At 36.7% G+C, this 21,270-nt stretch overlaps 2 protein-coding genes across 2 annotated transcripts; both read right to left on the bottom strand.

Moving 5' to 3' along the window:
• Window positions 1–1,635: 1,635 nt before the first annotated feature.
• Window positions 1,636–19,371, bottom strand: LOC127845655 (cyanocobalamin reductase / alkylcobalamin dealkylase-like). Its single transcript, XM_052376683.1, has 4 exons — window positions 19,248–19,371; window positions 7,176–7,370; window positions 5,087–5,239; window positions 1,636–4,577 (listed from the first exon to the last, which is right to left on the bottom strand). The coding sequence occupies exons 1-4, from the start codon at window positions 19,317–19,319 to the stop codon at window positions 4,263–4,265; spliced, it is 735 nt and encodes a 244-aa protein (XP_052232643.1). The 5' UTR covers window positions 19,320–19,371; the 3' UTR covers window positions 1,636–4,262.
• On the bottom strand, window positions 14,721–17,260 carry LOC127845654 (uncharacterized). The gene is made up of 3 exons (XM_052376682.1): window positions 15,963–17,260; window positions 15,319–15,698; window positions 14,721–15,092 (listed from the first exon to the last, which is right to left on the bottom strand). Exons 1-3 carry the CDS (start codon window positions 16,164–16,166, stop codon window positions 14,924–14,926), a joined length of 753 nt encoding a protein of 250 aa, XP_052232642.1. The 5' UTR covers window positions 16,167–17,260; the 3' UTR covers window positions 14,721–14,923.
• Window positions 19,372–21,270: the final 1,899 nt, after the last annotated feature.

The following is a 21,270-nucleotide window of genomic DNA, read 5'->3' as shown; positions in this document are numbered from 1 at the left end:
ACACGGTATTTTTCGGTCAACTTTTACCGCACAGCGATTTACAGGTTAACACTGTCCCTGCCATAAAATATTTTAACATTATTAGAAACTGTAGAGGATCTTCTTTACAACGGTACCATTACAATTAATATCGGACGAATAATAATGCATTTATAACCATTTATATCGGTTCCTGGTTTTCTTTACGGCATTAGCGTGTGTAAAAAAAAACCGTTAAAACAGGCCGACTTTGTCCGCGATTTACAGGCCGACTACGATCCTGCCATAAAATATTTTCATATGGTTAGAAAATGTAGAGGATCTTCTTTACAACGGTACCATTATAATTAATATCGGACGAATAATAATGCATTTATAACCATTTATATCGGTTCCGGGTTTTCTTTACGGCATTTGCGTGTGTAAAAAAACCGTTAAAACAGGCCGACTTTGTCCGCGATTTACAGGCCGACTACGACCCTGCCATACAATATTTTGATATGGTTAGAATCTGTAGAGGATCTTCTTTACAACGGTACCATTATAATTAATATCGGACGAATAATAATGCATTTATAACCATTTATATCGGTTCCGGGTTTTCTTCTCGGCATTTGCGTGTGTAAAAAAAACCGTTAAAACAGGCCGACTTTGTCCGCGATTTACAGGCCGACTACGACCCTGCCATACAATATTTTGATATGGTTAGAATCTGTAGAGGATCTTCTTTACAACGGTACCATTATAATTAATATCGGACGAATAATAATGAAGTCATAACCATTTATATCGGTTCCGGGTTTTCTTCTCGGCATTTGCGTGTGTAAAAAAAAACGTTAAAACAGGCCGACTTTGTCCGCGATTTACAGGCCGACTACGACCCTGCCATAAAATATTTTGATATGGTTAGAATTTGTAGAGGATCTTCTTTACAACGGTACCATTATAATTAATATCGGACGAATAATAATGAAGTTATAACCATTTATATCGGTTCCGGGTTTTCTTTTCGGCATTTGCGTGTGTAAAAAAAAACGTTAAAACAGGCCGACTTTGTCCGCGATTTACAGGCCGACTACGACCCTGCCATAAAATATTTTGATATGGTTAGAATCTGTAGAGGATCTTCTTTACAACGGTACCATTATAATTAATATCGGACGAATAATAATGAAGTTATAACCATTTATATCGGATCCGGGTTTTCTTTTCGGCATTTGCGTGTGTAAAAAAAAACGTTAAAACAGGCCGACTTTGTCCGCGATTTACAGGCCGACTACGACCCTGCCATAAAATATTTTGATATGGTTAGAATCTGTAGAGGATCTTCTTTACAACGGTACCATTATAATTAATATCGGACGAATAATAATGAAGTTATAACCATTTATATCGGATCCGGGTTTTCTTTTCGGCATTTGCGTGTGTAAAAAAAAACGTTAAAACAGGCCGACTTTGTCCGCGATTTACAGGCCGACTACGACCCTGCCATAAAATATTTTGATATGGTTAGAATCTGTAGAGGATCTTCTTTACAACGGTACCATTATAATTAATAACGGACGAATAATAATGAAGTTATAACCATTTATATCGGATCCGGGTTTTACCATAAAGATTTCCGGATAGTTCCGGGTTTTATACCTCGCCGTTCAGTATTACTGTTTCCTCACAAATATCATAACTAAAACGAAAACTTTCGAATCTGAAACAACATTTTTCAATTTTGTCAATTTACCAAAGCGTGAAAAGATCCCTTTAAAGGTACCTGTTCACGGTTCGGTTAATTGAAACATTTGAAGAAATGGGTTTTTTTTGCAAATTTTTGTTGAAATTAAGTTATTTGCGAGGTAACAATACCGATAATACTGAACATTTCCCGTGCTTAAAATATCCATTATATGCATCTTATGTCGATTTAAAAACATGAAAATTATCAAACGTTACAAACGCAAAACGATTGAACAAGTGGCGTCCTGTTGTTATCGTTATATTTTGTGACACTAACTGGATTTCTTATAAAAAGCATTAAAAACACCATGAACAATAACAACACATTCCAAAACCTGTGAACAAGTCCCTTTAAAAAATTCAAGCACAGGTAAGCTAAACATGCTAGTCTTAAGATGCTTTGATAGGAAAACGTAATCTGTTCAATTGAAAATACATATACGTTTGTCAGCTTGGAGCTCCTGGTGCTAAACATGGCTGTGTCAACTATACCAAACCATGACATTGTCACAAATACCCCAACATGGCTTTGTCACAAATATCCCAACATGGCTTTGTCACAAATATCCCAACATGGCTTTGTCACAAATATCCCAACATGGCTTTGTCACAAATGCCCCAACATGGCACTGTCACAAATATCCCAACATGGCTTTGTCACAAATACCCCAACATGGCTTTGTCACAGATACCCCAACATGGAACTGTCACAAATACCCCAACATGGATTTGTCACAAATACCCCAACATGGCTTTGTCACAAATACCCCAACATGGATTTGTCACAAATACCCCAACATGGCTTTGTCACAAATACCCCAACATGGATTTGTCACAAATACCCCAACATGGCTTTGTCACAAATACCCCAACATGGCTTTGTCACAAATACCCCAACATGGCTTTGTCACAAATACCCCAACATGGCTTTGTCACAAATACCCCAACATGGCTTTGTCACAAATACCCCAACATGGCTTTGTCACAAATACCCCAACATGGATTTGTCACAAATACCCCAACATGGCTTTGTCACAAATACCCCAACATGGCTTTGTCACAAATACCCCAACATGGCTTTGTCACAAATACCCCAACATGGCTTTGTCACCAGCAAAACATCTATGTCCATGACTAAGATCATGGGCACATAACTCAAAAATAAGTAAATCACTACACTTAAAAATGTGTCTTTAAACATACAATAGATGGTGAAGACAGCTCTCAAGTTTCAATTAAATCACTTGAGTAATGTAGAAGTTTGCTGAACAAACTTTATGTTTCTGCTTATGTTTTTGCTTAAAAAAATATCTGCTTTTGTTTTTGCTTAAAAATATATCTAACATCAATTGCACCAATAAAAAATGGTTCAATCAAAAGCACATAATTCAGGAACGTGACCATCACTGCACATGGAAAGTGTACTGCACATTTACACTCCATTGTGATGCCAACAATTCTAACACAGCACGCGACTTGTTTTCTATAGACAAAGAAGGAAATCAAGTGTGGGTTATTCTGCAATAAATTATGGGCGGAGCTTAATATTTTCGAAAATAGTTCCGAATAACTTAAGTAAATATTGCAGTAAAATCCACGGGCTAAATCCCGCTCTAAAAGAAATGTAATAAATGTAGCATGTATATACATGTAATGAAACAACAAATTGTATATTTGGTGATAAGTGGCATAACCACGCCTGCAAAGAATGTTATTTGTTAAAAAAACGTAATTAAGAAAACATTTAAAGCATGTCCGTTTTTCAGTAGCATCAATAAAAGTGACGTCATTTAGTGTCTACGATTGTTGTTCTCAATGAAAGTGATGTCATTTGCAAAATATTTATGAATGAAAACGACGTCATATGTTTGTACAATTCAATGACGTCACTAAATAGTGAACTTTGTACTAGAAGGGCGGAGTATTGAAAAATATAGTTCGCGTCCAAAAGCTTGAATCAAATCAATCAGAATCGTGTAAGAATAGAAATAATATTTTTCTATGATGGTTTGTTGTCGAATAACCCACAGTAAGGAGTATAGATGCGTGTTATTAAATCTCGTGATTTAATTCCTACGCATCTATACTCCTTACTGTGGGTCATTCGACAACAAACCATGATAGAAAAATACCATTTCTTAAACAAACCAACTGACCGTCCAACTGACACAGAGACAGCAATATACCCCTCAAAAAATCATACGCTGGGGGTTTACATTACATTGTAACTTAACCTTGCCCTAATGATTAGTGCTGAAAAATCATTACAAATACTCAATTTGAACAAATGTGAAGTCTAAAAGAAGTTAAAAATTATTTTAGAAATTAGATAAAAAATATATGGGAAATCAGCAACAAACATAAATGCTAAAATTTAAAGGGTTCTTTTAGAAAAAGGGAAAAAAACATAAAAAGTACGAGACACTCAAAAGAGTTTTTTAAGCAATATCTGAAATACTCAAGAATTTAAAGCATCAACAATACAAAACATTTTAAGCCAAATAACTCTGTTTAATTCTATTATCTCAGAGCTTACACTCTACTGAAATAAACTACAAATTACAATGAGATTCACCACCTGCTTTCCACTTTTCAATCAAAGCTTTTCTGTCTTTTGGCAGTGTACCAAAATATTGCTTTTGGCGTTCTGAGTATTTGTGTTCGACTGGAATAATGTCCCTATAAGACCAGTCCTGCCACCGATCATTAAATCGTTCAAGAAGCTCTTTCCTGAGTTCAAACGATTGAACGCAGTCAGGTGGATTGAGTCGAGGCAATTCAGCGCACTGAACGTTCTTAAAGATCAAGACCCCTCGAAGGGCAAACCAACCACCATACTTTGGGTGAATACTGACCCCAAACAGTTTCTGTAAGAGAACAGAACAATAAACTGTTAATCAAAATTCAGTGAAAAGAACATGCGCTAGTCTTTAATCACATTTATTTTTACCTCTTTTATATAGACATACATAAAAGACATGTATTTGTATATAGACATGTATAAAAGACATGTATTTGTATATAGACATGTATAAAAGACATGTATTTGTATATAGACATGTATAAAAGACATGTATTTGTATATAGACATGTATAAAAGACATGTATTTGTATATAGACATGCATAACACGACTACTACATTGTGTATGTCTGATTCTCACTCTCTATAAACAAAATGCTTGTCACCAGATTGAGCCACAATTGAAAGTTAAATAAGATAAAGTATAAAGTAAAAATAAATAAAGTAACTCGCAGTCTGCTGGGTTTTATGCTTTTTTATGCTTTTTAAATTAAATTTAACTTTCTGAGGGACTACAAATGTGTCAAATTATGTATCTAAGGGGTAAATGGTTAACACAGGATACGATGGCACACCTTATCTCCCCAAGGGTTGGGGTGGACATCTTTCTGCTGGTAAAAGTAGGCTGCCCCAGATACATGGCCAGCTGTCTGCACCAGGACACGGGGCCGGTGATTGGGCAGCATCTCAAAGTCATGGATAGCCTCAATATCCATGTCTGCATACATCTGTTATATAGTTCTCACATTTAAACATCACAACTTAAACAAAGGTAGCTTTAATTTGAGCAAACACCACAGCGAGTCTCAATCAATTTGATTGAAAAGGACATTGAAGCGGAATTTGTGTATTTTATGTAGTAATGTCATTAAGGTATTTACCAACAAAACTATAATATTTGAAATAATCTTAAATTATTTAATTAGCAAAAAAACAGTTCAATGAAAAAAATACGCCTTCCCCAGGATGTCAAGCCAAGGTGCCAAAAGGCCAACACTAAATCTAAACCATTACACCACGAGACTTTCAATATTAACTGATTTTCTAAACCCTGCATTTGTAAAAAACAAATTTTGCAAAGAAGCCACAAAACTATTAAAAACCTTTTATTACTATATTTATTTAAATGTATGATTTTCAGTAAACAAATAGACTTTTTTTTTTAATTTTTTCTCCTTAGTATGAATGTCCTGACAAGAGACTGTGTGGATGCAGTGACTTGACTGGAGCTACGTTGGCAGCATATTGCATAAGACCCCTTTTGCGCATGACATGGGTCTTTACAAATCTCTTTGCATCTTGTAAATGACACATCAAACCACGATACTTTCTGATTGAAAATTTAAGTCGCACAGTTCACTGTGTGATTTAGAGCAAACTGGCAAATGTTGGTTTACTATTCAGGCTTGCAGAAAAGATTTTCACACAGACTGATTGCATATGTAACAAATGTGTGGCTAGATAATAACGATTTCCCTTATATCATGGGCACTTCATTATTTCAGTGGTTTTGTCTCACAATAAAAGACAAATGGCATTGACACATAGGTTTTTATTAATTTCTTTCCCTAAAATTTGTGTTATTCGATATCTTGAAATCAATACTGTGTTATCAATATAAGGCATTTATTGAAAGTAAAGTCAATATTCCCCTGACAATTATTCAGCACTGACCCTGAAAGTCTCCGGGAATTGGGCATGGAACTTACTAGTAATTCCTTATTGTTACTGGGCCAAAATGTGCATGTTTCATATTAACAAAAGAGAGTAGACTGCATTTCCCTGCACTGAACAGTGTACCGTCGTATGAAACAAAGACCCGTTATGTTTCTAACGTTACCGGGGTTTTATGCTAAAATCAGCCAACGGAATGAATTAAGTGTATTCATTCTGATCTGCTGGCATTATGTAAAGATCATCTAAGGTGAAAAGCAGAGCTAAACGGAGCTATGCATCCCATCGCAGTTTGAGACAATATAAAAAAAAATTCTTTTCAAAATACAGTTATTAACTTATTACTATGATTTAAGAGACAAGAGATGTGTTTGTCAGAAACACAATGCCCCCTTCTGCGCCGCTTTGAAGCCATATATTTTACCTTTGACCTCCTTGAAGGATGACCTTGAACTTTCACCACTCAAAATGTGCAACTCAATGAGATACACATGCATGCCAAATATCAAGTCGCTATCTTCAATATTGCAAAAGTTATGACCAATGTTAAAGTTTTCGGGCAGACGCACGGACAGACAGACGCACTGACTGATGGACAGTTCAATTACTATATGCCACCCTACTTTGGGCATAAACAATCTGAACTCATTAGAACACGTTATAATACACATGGAAATGTTAAATAAGACTAAGTCTCTGAAGTTTACCATGCCAGAAAGAAAACAAAAAGGAGAATCATACTTCATAGCTGTATTTTCTAAAGGCCTATCAAAATGCATGTTAAAACAAGAAAGTAGCACACGCAGACCTATACACACTGTCTATCTTGCAATCATCATCACATTGTCCTACCTGTTTGAATCACATTGTCCTACCTGTTTGATTCACATTGTCCTACCTGTTTGATTCACATTGTCCTACCTGTTTGATTCACATTGTCCTACCTGTTTGATTCATATTGTCCTACCTGTTTGATTCACATTGTCGTACCTGTTTGATTGCACTGAACTGTTCCTTGAGGAATGTGTCCAGCATGTCCTGGGTGCCAGTACACTCTTCTCGCAATATGAAATGCCAGAGCCCGTTCTCAAACATGTCTGGTGTGCTGATCACCAGAAGAGCAAACGTGTCGTAGTCAAGTGGAAATTTGAAATGTTCACCAACATGTTCATTGTACCAGCCAATCTATAAGTATATGTCACAAACAAGGTTAGAATATAGCCAACACTCAGCTTTTCATGTTCAAATGATATATTCTTTTTCTCTGTTTATTTAGGGGAAATTGGCTAGAGGGCCCCTGCTAATTTATATCCTTGTTGTTATGATAACCATTCAATATATTGTTAACGTAATCCATGTTTATGAAGCATGTACATTGTATAACTGTTTGAAAAAATAACTGAACACATTTCGTAATACTCAGTGTAAAGCAGAATATTACCTAAAATTAAAACAGTAAGTTAAGTTTAAACACAAAGTTTCAACACAAATAGTAATTCTGACTGCCTTATAAAAGGTTATGTAAGGACAAAAGTAAACAAAATGTATAATTGCTTTTTGGACGCAGTCAAAATTATGTAGAGGTAATCTGTCAATTCTGAGCAACTTATTTGTGAGGCAGATACGTGTACCACACTGCGTCTGTAAAAGCCTTTTTCCTGTAGCAATTTAATGTCACTTGAATTGGTGATCTTTGTCCATACATTAAATGTTAACAACAAAAAGCATAATCACATTATTAGTTTTTAAATGGGGTAGAAAAATGGCACCTTATTTTTAATATGTCCAGCATTACGAAAGTTTTACAATGTTCAGTGAGGTCAAGCCAATGAGACTCACTTTTAAATAAAGTAGTCTTATTTGTTTTTACACTGCAATAATTGCTGAAATGTCTTTAATTTTGATTATGTACCTGTATTTGGTAAATTATAGTTCATACAGGCTCAGCATGTTGCAGAATTAACAAGACTATTGCCAAGCAATAAAAGTCCCCTATCGGCTCCACATTTGTCAGAAATTCCACCATTGTCAGAATATTTTTTTATTTGTTGCCATAGCAAGCAGAATATTTGATGTAGAAACAAAATGAAATGATGTGCATAATGTCCATATTGCCATCTATCCATGTTCCAAGTTTCATGAAAAAATATTAAGAACTTTTAAAGTTATCGCAGGAACCAGAAAACCACCATTTTATGTATTATTTGTAGTCTATTTGTTGCCAGAGCAACCAGAATTTTTGACGTAGGAACAATATTAAATGACGTGCATAATGTCCATATTGCCATCTATCCATGTTCCAAGTTTCATAAAAAAAATATAAAGAACTTTAAAGTTATCGCAGGAACCAGAAAACCACCATTTTCAGTATTATTTGTAGTCTATTTGTTGCCATAGCAACCAGAATTTTCGACGTAGGAACAAAATTAAATGACGTGCATTATGTCCATATTGCCATCTATCCATGTTTCAAGTTTCATGAAAAAATATTAAGAACTTTTAAAGTTATAGCAGGATCCAGAAAAAACCAATTTTCAGCAGTATTTCTAGTCTTTTTGTTGCCATAGCAACCAGAATTTTTGACGTAGGAACAAAATGGAATGACGTGCATAATGTCCATATTGCCATCTATCCATGATTCAAGTTTCATGAAAAAATATTCAGAACTTTTAAAGTTATCGCAGGATCCAGAAAAAAAACTATTTTCAGCAGTATTTTTAGTCTATTCGTTGCAATAGCAACCACAAATTTTGACCTAGGAACAAAATGAAATGACATGCATAATGTCCATATTGCCATCTATCCATATTCCAAGTTTCATGAAAAAAAGTTAAGAACTTTTAAAAATATCGCAGGATCCAGAAAAAAAAAACATTTTCAGCAGTATTTCTAGTCTATTTGTTGCCATAGCAACCACAATTTTTGACGTAGGAACAAAATGAAATGACGTGCATAATGTCCATATTGCCATCTATCCATATTCCAAGTTTCATGAAAAAATATTAAGAACTTTTAGAGTAATCGCAGGATCCAGAAAAAAACACCATTTTCAGCAGCATTTCTAGTCTATTTGCTGCCACAGCAACCACAATTTTTCAGGTAGGAACAAAATGAAATGACGTGCATAATGTCCATATTGCCATCTATCCATATTCCAAGTTTCATGAAAAAAATATAAAGAACTATTAGAGTTATCGCAGGATCCAGAAAAGTGTGACGGACAAACTGATGGACGGATACAAAACCATAAGTCCTCTCTGTTGAAACCGGAAGGGGACTAATAAACAAGAGGGCCTGAAAGGCCCAAAGTAGCTCACCTGAGAGGATAGGAACTGACCTGTTCTATGCAGCACAAGATGTCATTAGAACAAAATGTTCTTACCAACTTTCATGACTAGTGAACACCCTGGCAGCCACGTTTTTCAACAGACCACAACCATTTTCATACACATCCAAGATTTCATTTAAACAAATATTATGACAAAGTTTCATGATGATTCACGAATTCATATAAGGAAAAATACCCCGCCCCCTGGTGGCCATGTTTTTCAAGCAACTCAAACCATTTTCGAACTTATCTAAGATATCATTGGGACCATTCTTCTGACTAAATTTTATGATGATCGGACAAAAAATATGGGTTCTAGAGTGTTAACAAGGTTTTACTATAGCTATATAGGGAAAAATGCCACGCCCCGTTGGTGGCCATGTTTTTCCACCAACCGGAACTATTTTCAATTTCATCCAAGATATAATTGGTACAAATCTTGTTACCAAGTTTGATGATGATCGGACAATAAATGTGGTCTCTGGAGTGTTAATAAGGTTTTACTAAAGCAATATATAGCCATATTAGGAAAATGCCTGGACCCCTGGTCGCCATGTTTTTAAAGCAACCGAAACCATTTTCAAACTCATCCAAGATATCATTGGGACAAATCTTCTGACCAAGTTTCATGAAGATCGGAAAATTAAGTCGCCTCTAAAGTGTTAACAAGGTTTTACTATAGCCATATAGGGAAAATGCCCCGCCCCCTGGCGGCCATGTTTTGTAACCAACCTGCATCATTTTTTAACTCTTTCAAGATATTATTGGGATGAATCTTCTGACCAATTTTCATGAAGATCGGACAATAAATGTGGACTCTAGAGAGTTAACAAGATTTAACTATAGCCATAAAAGCCATATAAGGAAAAATGCCCCGCCACTTGGCAGCCATGTTTTTCAAGCAAACGTAACCATTTTCAAACTCATCCAAGATATCATTAACACAAATCTTCTGACCAAATTTCATGAAGATTGGACAATAATTGTGGCCTCTAAATGTGTTAACAAGGTTTTACTAAAGCCATATATAGACATATAAGGAAAAATGCCCCGCCCCCTGGTGGCCATGTTTTTAAAGACAAATCTTCTGACCAAGTTTCATGAAGATTGGAAAATAAATGTGGCCTCTAGAGTGTTAACAAGGTTTTGCTAAAGCCATACATGTATAAGGAAAAATGCCCCGCCCCCTGAGGGCCATGTTTTTCAACCAACCGGCATCATTTTTGAACTTGTCAAAAATATTATTAGGATGAATCTTCTGACCAAGTTTCATGAAGATTGGACAATAAATGTGGTCTCTAGAGTGTTAACAAGATTTAACTGTAGACATATATAGCCATATAAGGAAAAATGCCCCGACCCCTGGTGGCCATGTTTTTTAAGGAACCGAAACCATTTTTGAACTCATCCAAGATATCATTGGGACCAGTCTTCTGACTAAATTTCATGAAGATCGAAAAATAAATGTGGCCTCTAGAGTGTTAACACGGTTTTACTATAGTCATATAAGGAAAAAAGCCCCAACTCCTGGCGGCCATGTTTTTTCAACCAACCGGCACCATTTTTGAACTCGTCCAATATATTATTGGGATGAATTTTCTGACCAAGTTTCATGAAGATTGGACAATAAATGTGGCCTCTAGAGTGTTAACAAGATTTTACTATAGCCATATAAGGAAAAATCCCCCGCCCCTTGGAACCCATGTCGTTCAAGCAAAGGTTACCATTTTTTACCTCATCCAAGATATCATTGAGACAAATCTTCTGACCAAGTTTCATGAAGATCGGAAAATACTGGTAAATGTGGCCTCTAGAGTGTTAACAAGGTTTTACGATAGCCATATAAGGAAAAATGCCCCGCCCCCTGGGGGCCATGTTTTTCAACCAACCTGCATCATTTTCGAACTCGTTCAAGATATTATTGGAATGAATCTTCTGACCAAGTTTCATGAAGATCAGACAATAAATATGGCCTCTAGAGTGTTAACAAGATTTTACTATAGCCATATATAGCCATATAAGGAAAAATGCCCTGCCCCGTGGCAGCCATGTTTTTCAAGCAAACCTAACCATTTTCGTTCTCATCCAAGATATCATTGAGACCAATCTTCTGACCAAATTTCATGAAGATTGGACAATAAATGTGGCCTCTAGAGTGTTAACAACGCAAATGTTGATGTCGGACGACGCATGACGGACGACGGAAAAAAGGCGATAACAAAAGCTCACCATGAGCACGTTGTTCTTAGGTGAGCTAAAAAATGGTAAATATGAATGTGTAGTATGTAAAACTTCCTTTGATGTGAGCAGTCTAGGAGAAGAATATCTTAAAAGATCTAGTTTCATCCTATAAAACAAAGCAATGCTGAGGTAGCATCAGCATCAGATGCAAGAAAAAGTAGAGCCCCTGAGCTGTACTGAGTCTAATGACAATCTGCCACCCCTTTCCCCTACTGCCTGAGAAAATAAGTAGAGATTAAGAGAAGTATCCTCAGTACCACAGCTCACAACTCACCACAAAATACAAGCACAGTGATGCCAGCAAGAAGAAAGGTAACCACAGGAAGCATAAAGAACGAAATGCACAGATGGTTCAGCAACATATGTGGTAAAGAAAAGAGGAGCTTGCAATACCCATTCTGACAGAGGCAGGCAGATGGAATACATACAGGCCTCCACTCCTTAACTATTACTTAAACCCGCATTATATTGAAATATAGTTAGCTTTTGCGGTGAAAAGTTGTTTTTGTTAAGGATGCAAGCAAAGCATGACATCTGTAGGTTGCCATTCAGGTAAATTTAAAGTGTTATCGAAAGTTATTCATTCATCTCTTTCCTAACTTGGTCACAAACTACGTCTGTTAAGTGATGCACACTCATCAACTGTGGAGAACTGCACTTGTGTTTATTAATAGATGCATATGGACTCCCAGAGCCGTCACTGCAAAAATTAGCATATACTTAAGGCGTCCGTTTATATAGTTGCAATAATTCAACTATCAGCTTTATAACCCAATGGGTTGCTGATAGTTGCAATGCGATCTCTCTTGGCCATGGGTCCAAAATGTTATCAACAATGCAAGGGTTAAGGAACACTGAAACTGCAAGAACGAATAAAAGTTTACCTATCTTAACCACAAACTCATCCAAATGGTACCATTAAAGCAAGAAATAATTGATTTTATTGACTTCGGTTTTGTTTTGTACGCTGTATTTGCCATATTAGAAAATTGACCCAATATTGGTTGGGTCGCAGTACACCAATATTTTGCACGTCGGGTTATGTGCTCCAGCCTATAAAGTCGATAACGATGTGGTATTCGATACAGAATACACTGTTTCAAATTTTAACATAAACATGTCAGCGAGAAAAGTGTGTTGAAACATCGTCGTGTTTTTATAGGGTGCATGCAAAGGATGACATCCGTAGGTTGCCATTCAGGTAAATTTAACATGTTTATGAAGTTTATTCATTATTTTCCCCAATTAGTCTCGAACAATGTTTGTTTAGTGAAGCACACGGATTCGCTGCGCTGAACTGCACCCATGTTTATGAAGGGGTGCATATGGACTGCCAGAACCGCCATAGCAAAAATTATCAAAGGCTCTGGGAGTCCGTTTATATGGACTACAATTTATATAGACTATACTTTTCAGTCTGACAGAGGTAGGCTGATGGAAAACCAGCATGCCTCCACCCAACAACTATTATTTAACCGACGTTATATTGCAATAAAGTGTTTTCTTTTGCGGTGACAAGATGTTTTCGTTACCTGGACTTATCCGTATTAAACTAGGCAAATACAAATTGAATTGCTCTCTCCGATATGGTATCGGGTCCGTTCGCCCTTGTTACACGTTCGCCCTGGGTCCGTTCCCCCTGGGTTCGTTCGCCCTATATTATCATTTGCATATTGGGGTATGAACAGATGATTGTTGACACATATAAGCAAGTTTGAACCTTAAGTTTTCATTAATTAATATAGTAAGCAATTAGTGAAAATAACTGGCCTTTGTTACAAACACGCTTACGAGTTAAAGAGATAAGACATGTGTTAAGCTGTTACATAGTGTGTTGTGTTCATTGTACACTGTATTTGTTTCATGTACATATTTTGAAGATTTATATGTATGGTTTGATTAATGTAAATGTGTTGCATAATGTGTTCATTGTATTATAGAGTAACCATGGGTTGTATCGGACACCCTCAGGAAAATTGCCGTGTTTTGTAGTGACGTCACGGTTTATTTCGGATAGCTTTTGCTTTTATTGTTAAACCATCTTTGTCAGAGTAAGTACAATAACTTGTCCGATAATAATCGAGGCATTAAACGAACCATTTACGTTTAAATATGTGTTGGTGCACTAGGGGTGGATCGGACACTTCCTGGCTTGTATCGGACATCAAAAAGGGGTTTATCGGACGACTTATTTTCTAGGGATTGATCGGACAGGACACATTTGTTTAGGATACCATTGAGACAGTGGACCCATTTTAATATATTTATCGACCTTTTGACGAGCAATGAAATGTAAAAGTGATGTAAGCACTTAAACTACGTCATCATAGTTAAAAAAATCATGATGTCATTGATGACGTAATTTACAACTTTTACTATTACTACGCTTCGTTTACAACTGACAGCTTCTCGCATCGATTTTGGCACGATTATTACAGCTGGGCGAAATTTACTTTTTGATACCCATTTCTATACAAGAATGAAATTTATCATACCCATTTTGATACTGATACTTTCAAATATGTATGCATTTATATACAAGCACATTTTTGACATCAATACCCATATCTATACTTTGATGCTCAAAACCATACCCATATCAATAATTTTAGTCGAAAAACACACCCCATATGTTCGACACACCCTAATATACCCGTATATAGGAAGTTACCCCCCCCCCCCCCCCCCCCCGGGGGATAATTCTACTGAAAAATATTGAACTGCTGTAACTGATACGAACTGAATTATATTTAATAGATAACTTGCGATAACATGTTAACAATAAACAACATCTAGGGTTGTTAAAGCATATCGATAACTACCAACAAATAAAACATATCACATTAAAAGAGGGACTTATCCAGTTTTAAAACATTTAATTTCGTGGATTTAACACAATCAACATGCCACCGACTATGTAAACAAGAACAAAATCATTGCGTTTTTATGGATTTTATAAAAACAAACAAAAACACCGTTTCAGTTGAGTTGTAGATCTGTATCAAGTGTTGTTTGTAATTGTGATTGTTAATTATTATAATTATTTATTTTATCATCATACTCATTATCAACTTCAACTACTACAACAACAACATCATCATCACGTAATTATACAAACTCAACACATGTATTTCGTAAGTGACTATTTTCCATTCAAAAACTCAATTAGTTAATTGATCACTGCTTTCTTCTTGTTGTTGTTCAGGGCTACTTTTGATTTCATTTCTTCCTGCTTGGCCAATCTTGCCACTTTTCTTTCTGCTTTTTTCCTGAGCTCGTCTTCCTTCTTTCTTTTTGTCTCCTCCTTTTCCCTTACGATCTCATTGCTAGTGAGCACCCTTAAAATAAAAGGAATGCACGTGACGAGAACGACACGAAAATGCTTGCAAGTGCGCACCTGTCAAACACATTAATTTTTGTCATTCGATTATTAAAGGTAAGAATGAAGAACAAACGCTGTCAAATTATTCAGATATTAATAAGTCTAGTGTCAAGATGAATTACTTAGCAAATGAATAAGTAAAATCAAAACTTTATTGACCAAGCAACAGTGTAGCTGCATACCTATGAGACGTCAGTTTTCGTTTTGAGGGTTTGCTGTCTGGGTTGCTTGCTGGCTTGGGTAGTTTGAAGAGATTCTCTACTTCATCATATGGGGAGGACGAAGCATACGTTGCCAACGGACTTACTCCTTCAGGCAGTCCAGGGGAAGCAAGACACTCCGTTGCAACAAACGGATACTGACCCAAGTGCTCTGGAGGGGTTGGCGACAATGGTTCGATAATGGATGTGGCGTAACTTGGTTCCGTGATCAAACTACCAACGTCAAATTCTACCTGCATCCCTGCATTCATGATGGCCTCTAGGATGTCTGCTGCCACAACGGACTCTAGCGTTAGCATGCCGCTTTCGTCAGCTGTCCCTAAAACTTGCGCACTACCGGCCTATAGATATAATAAGATTTTAAATGTTATGCGAAATATCAGTTTAGGTTGTTTTTCTATTGTTAAGTTAGCCACTAATCGTATATATCATATGGGATCGAACGCATGACACGATCATTTTGCTTCTTAAAATAAACGAACGGTACTGTTATTATGCGTGTGACTCTTTACAGATTATTTTGCGTATTTGAAATAACATTTTTCTACATTGTATTTATTTCATAGTGTGTTTTTTTCCAAACCAATAACGCATTAACAACTTACCCCACTTCCCCCACAGACGGAATTAAGCACTGCAACATTTGGCACCGCAATATTGTCGCAGCAGGACATCTCGGTGGCGTTTGTAGTTGGCACAGCGATGTCAGTGGGAGCTTTGTCAAAGGCGCTTGAGGGCATGAATGCGCTGTCCGGTATGGCCGACATGTTGATCGGATGAATCCCGCAAGTTATAAAGCCCTTCGTCATGTTGTGCTTGGTAAATTATTTTTCATAAGCGTTTTTGAATAGGCTGGGCCAAACCCATTTACAGACGCTGTTGTTTGGGGATTTTGACATAAACTCCGTACAAATCCTGTTGTATTCTTTGGAAAATGGACCAAACACAGTCTTGTCCAATGGATTTAGCCACTGGGTGGTGTGGGGCGGTAAAGCAAATAAAGTTATGTGTTCCGCTTTGGCGCAGTCAATTATATCTAACGACTCATGTGAACTGTGACTGTCTAAGATGAGAAGTTGAGGTCTTTGTGGGCCGATGCTGGGCAGAAATACGCCCTTAAACCATTCGGTACCAAGGGACTCCTCCATTCAACCTTTTTGTTGGTATGTCCACTTGGTACCGAAAGGACCTTCGGAGACATTGAACGCGTTTAAAGCTTTACACGTCTTGCCTTTGACGACAACCATAGGTGGGACGTCCGACCCAGCCGCATTGATACAGGCCGTGACTGTGATTGATTCACGTGAGTTCCCTACCCGCCCCGGGACGTTTCTGGCCCCCTTAGAAGCAAACACGCGGGTGGGCTTATGTGTCAAAGACACTGACGTTTCGTCCAAATTTGATTTGGTTTGTCATGGAGCTCTAGTTGTTGTACAGTTTCTGCGAGGGCAGAGAAATACTTTTGCGTTACAGTTTTATTTAGCATCCTACTTCTCACTGTGGACAGGGCGACCTGGGAACACAGACTTAGCCCATTCCTCTGGATGAAGGCATTCACCCAGTCATCGCCTGGCACTCCATGTTTGATTGGCGTTTTCAGGTGCAAGGAGGCAGCGAGTTGGGCAGCTTTTGCTTTAAATTGCTGCCTATCAATGCCAAATCCCATCTCGGCAGCCTCCTTGACCTTGTCCGCCAGCAAACGCTCAATGTGTAGCGGGAACACGGTCTGCTTGCCAGGTAGGGCAGCAACCTCAACCCTGCCACTAATGCGGTCATGCAAGGTGGACCTGGGCACATTAAATGTTGAAGCCGCTCGCCTGATAGACATGTTGCCTATATTAACCTCTGTGACAGCCTTTTCTTAGTCATCCCTGTCATATTGACAGCGGATACCCTTTCCTATTTTAGGCATTTGTCTGAAATGAAGACGCATTAATGAGCTAAGATAAATGGAAACGCGTACTAATTAAGATCCCATTTTCAAACATTATTATATATAATATTAGTTATTCCTTTTGACAAAAATGGAATGTCTTATATGTTATATATTTTGGCTCGACGATATGAGATCGGATTGCAAGCGAGGAGGGTCGGTGCTAGACCATAAGAAATATATGAAATGTTCAGACTGCAAAACGTATATTCATGTATTGAAATAAATAGTTGCTACTGAGTACCCAAGAAAGTAGAAAGTGTGGGGGAGTGGTGGACGAGAGGGTCACAGAGTGGATGTAAGGGGCTTTTTTTAGATAATTTAAAAAGTAACTTAGTGTCTCTATAATTCGTAAAAAATACACGTTATACGATTGTTGACTTTAATTTGCTTTTACTAATGTTACATAAATTAATATACATTTTTATCGTAAGAAAGAAACATTTTTTTTATTTCATTTATCATCTTAACTGTTTGTGTTGACATGCTAGACACTATAATCTATAACGAAAACATTCTAATTTCATCTGAAATGTCTATTAAATTATTTCTTTCTTCGTCTGTCAGAAAATCCATAACTTTATTGACTAGAAACACGTGGCTGTCTGTTACAATCTCGTCTTTCGTTGCTCTTATTTTGTCGCTGTTCCATTTCAGCAACGTTTTCATCACAACCTCCGCAACAGTCTGATACTTTCTAACGAAATATTTCATCGTAATATGCAGCGTAGCCAACAAAGGGTGGTCGAAATACCATTCATGGTCATATAAGTTATCTAAAAGTTTAATGGTGTAGAATTGTTTTCTATTGCAGTGTCTTTTCATGCCAATTTCTTCATTGTTCAGTGCTAGAATTATATTGCCAGACGCCATCTACGAAAGAAAAAGAGGAGGAACGTGACAGAAAGTAATGAGAAGGCCGCACAATTCTTGTTAAAATGCACCCGACCCTATTAATAAAACATGCAGACCATAACGACTGTTTGTAGTCTTGCCATAGTTTGGTGTCCGATAAACCCCGATAGCATTTTACGAAGCATTTACTATCTGGGGATTATCGGACAGTTTCATTTTTCTTATTTTTCTAACATTACATGTAATGTTTGTAATAGTTTTATTATGTTTTTTCAAAAGATAAATATATCACTTAAAATATCAATCGTTTTCTCACAACGGTATCACTCATTTCACAACGTACTGTTACATGTTAAATGACCGTTTCAAATGTTCCTGCCTCTCGGATTTTCGCCAAGGTCAAGAGGGGATGTCACTCCAAACAAACTCGCATCTTCCAATCGGAATCGTTGATTTAATCCATCACCCAATCGGATGATTGGTTACATTATACTATGAAAACGTATTTATAGAATGTAAACAAAGATCAAACGGTTGAATGCAAGGTCGTTATGTATGTAAATATTCGACTTTTTGTGGTTGTCCGATAAACCCCGTGTGTCCGATACAACCCATGGTTACTCTACTATATATTCTGTATTGTTGTTCTCTTCACTGTATTTGTTTCATGTACATATGTATTGATTAATGTAAAGGTGTAACATAAAGTTTTCATTAATTAATACAATAAACGATAAGAGAAAATTACTGGCCTTTGATGGCTTTGTTACAAACACTCTTACACGTTAAAGAGCGCCGTCTTGATTTTTCACACATGTAGGCAAGTTTGTAGCTTAAGTTGTCATTTATATATTAAAATGTTAAAAAGATAACAAATTTCGTTATATTTATTGCTTACCTGCTTTAATAATAAAATTTAGGGCGAACGGACCCAGAGCGAACAGGATTTAGGGCGAACAGGATTTAGGGCGAAAAGAAATTAGGGCGAACGGACCCGGATTCCTCCGATATATTTCATCCGAATTTGAATTACCTATACGTTTACCATAATTCATATAATTAAAAATAAATCCCAAATCGTGAATGCAGGAAAAAGGTTTACCTTAAATGGATGGGTCTCCAAACCAACCTTTGCCAACCGTTCAGCAACTTTGCTTAAGATGTTGACATACATAACTTTGTTTTAAAATGGCATTTGACAAACATGGGAGGTAACTTATGTCGAGATGTAATGGCTACGCACAACTAAAACATTGGTAACTTTATTGACATTGTGACCTCGGTGTATATAGAAGTTCATAAAAGTATCGCTTTTTCCCTATCCTGATAATTGTTTTGGCCAAACCATTTTTAATTGTTTTCGAAATTGGACATCAAACATCTAAAAGTATAAAGTTTTAAACATGCTATCGTTCCAACAGTGGAGGCGTGACCTCACTTCAATGCATTGCATTCCAATCCGCAAGGTATCAGGGTCAGTTCGCGGCCAGTAAAATAATCGTTATATTATATAGACGCTATCGCGTGAACTAGGTGAACTGGAATTTTCTTGAGACCAGAAATATTTTAAATGAAGGTATTCGGCGATATACTTATGGTATGTCAATAATAGATTCTTAATGTGTTTTCAACAATGCCACGATAAATATTATTTTTGATTAATTTAACAAGAATTATTCCATAACATTGACCAATGTATTAAGAATGAGCGCGATTATTCTCGATACTGTTAATAATAAAATCAAATAACAATGCCCGACCAACTTCTAAAACAGGTTTGTTCGAAAAACGCGAGTATAAATATTAAAAATATGTACGGATACTTCGCGTGTGGCCGGTTAACTTATATGTTTTAATTTTACTTCCATTCTTTTTTGTTTTGGTTTCCTGTTTTGTATCTATAGATTCATGATCAGCAATATGTAATAATGTAAAATAAGCCGCGAAAACTCCGCGTAACATCCTGCACTGCGTGTGATGCAGCTTACAACTGCATGGAAAAAGACATTCGCTATATTTGATCTCATTCATTGAACTCTTTACCTTTCACCAACTCCAACCACAATCATCGCCGTACATCTTTTTAAAAAGATATTTCTTGTTTGGAATTGCTGCAATTCTTGTGAGCCAAACATTTTTCGGCGTAAGCTGAATAAGCCAGCTTTTCACCCTGACTTGACCTTTGTAAGTGTCCAATAATACTCAAATAAAATTTCCCGCGGCTAGGTACGAATGAATACACTTCATTTATTCCATTGGCTGATTTGAGTATAACACCAGAACATTGGAAACATATCCTCGTCTTTGTAACACTGTTTTACTGCATGAAACAATTTTATCTCTAATGAAAAGGCCCAATAGATAGAACAGTTTTACAATCAATTTTCGACATAAATACAGTTTGTGCGTTCACCTTTTATTTTCAGAGAATTACCAGCGCAAAAGCGTTTAACTAAAGGCTATGTTGTCATATTTAGTACTTACTTGCATTGCATTTCAACCCGCGAGGTTTCGGGTCAATACGCGGTCATTTTGTGAAAGTCAGAGTTTATATACAGTTCATCACCGGAGTTCGCAAAAGGGGTTGCGATCATTGTGTCTTACTGACAATAACGTAGTGACTGTAATGCATTGCATTCCAATCCGCAAGATATCAAGGTCAGTTTGCGGTCAGTTGCAGAAATCTTTATATAAACGCCGTCTCGTAAACTTTGTGCACTTGAAGTCTGTTTTGATCAGAAAGATACTAAATAAAGATATTCGGCGATATTATTGTGTTATGTCAATCATCGATTTTTAATATGGTTTCAAAATTTGCATGATAAGGACCAATTTTGATAAAATTAATTAGAAATATTTATCCATTTAGACCAGTTTATTAAGCATGACCACAATAATTCGCTATACTATAATTATGCAATTAAATAAGATTCGAGTATTGCCGGCTGACCTATATGCACTCGTTTATTTTCATGTTTCTTGTGTTTTTCTATTCTGTAAATATAGATATCTGAGTAATAATATCACATAAAGCAAAATAAGACACGAAATCTGGCGCAACACCCCGTAATTGATTTGCTTATGATGTAGCTAACAACTGCGCAGAAAAAAGGCATCCGCTACTT

Source organism: Dreissena polymorpha, chromosome 9 (assembly GCF_020536995.1).
Source record: "Dreissena polymorpha isolate Duluth1 chromosome 9, UMN_Dpol_1.0, whole genome shotgun sequence".
Taxonomy (NCBI): Eukaryota; Metazoa; Mollusca; class Bivalvia; order Myida; family Dreissenidae; genus Dreissena; species Dreissena polymorpha.
Note: the sequence above shows the minus strand (reverse complement) of the source record. Positions and strands in the feature narration are given on the sequence as shown.

Coding starts and splice junctions, on each gene's coding strand:
- LOC127845654 (XM_052376682.1), bottom strand. CDS start 16,166: ATGACGAAGGGCTTTATAACTTGCGGGATTCATCCGATCAACATGTCG. Junction 15,699..15,962: donor CCGTCTGTGGGGGAAGTGGG/GTAAGTTGTTAA, acceptor TTATATCTATAG/GCCGGTAGTGCGCAAGTTTT. Junction 15,093..15,318: donor CGAAAACTGACGTCTCATAG/GTATGCAGCTAC, acceptor TTTTATTTTAAG/GGTGCTCACTAGCAATGAGA.
- LOC127845655 (XM_052376683.1), bottom strand. CDS start 19,319: ATGTATGTCAACATCTTAAGCAAAGTTGCTGAACGGTTGGCAAAGGTT. Junction 5,240..7,175: donor AGTTCAGTGCAATCAAACAG/GTACGACAATGT, acceptor ACTATATAACAG/ATGTATGCAGACATGGATAT. Junction 4,578..5,086: donor CCAACCCTTGGGGAGATAAG/GTGTGCCATCGT, acceptor GTTCTCTTACAG/AAACTGTTTGGGGTCAGTAT.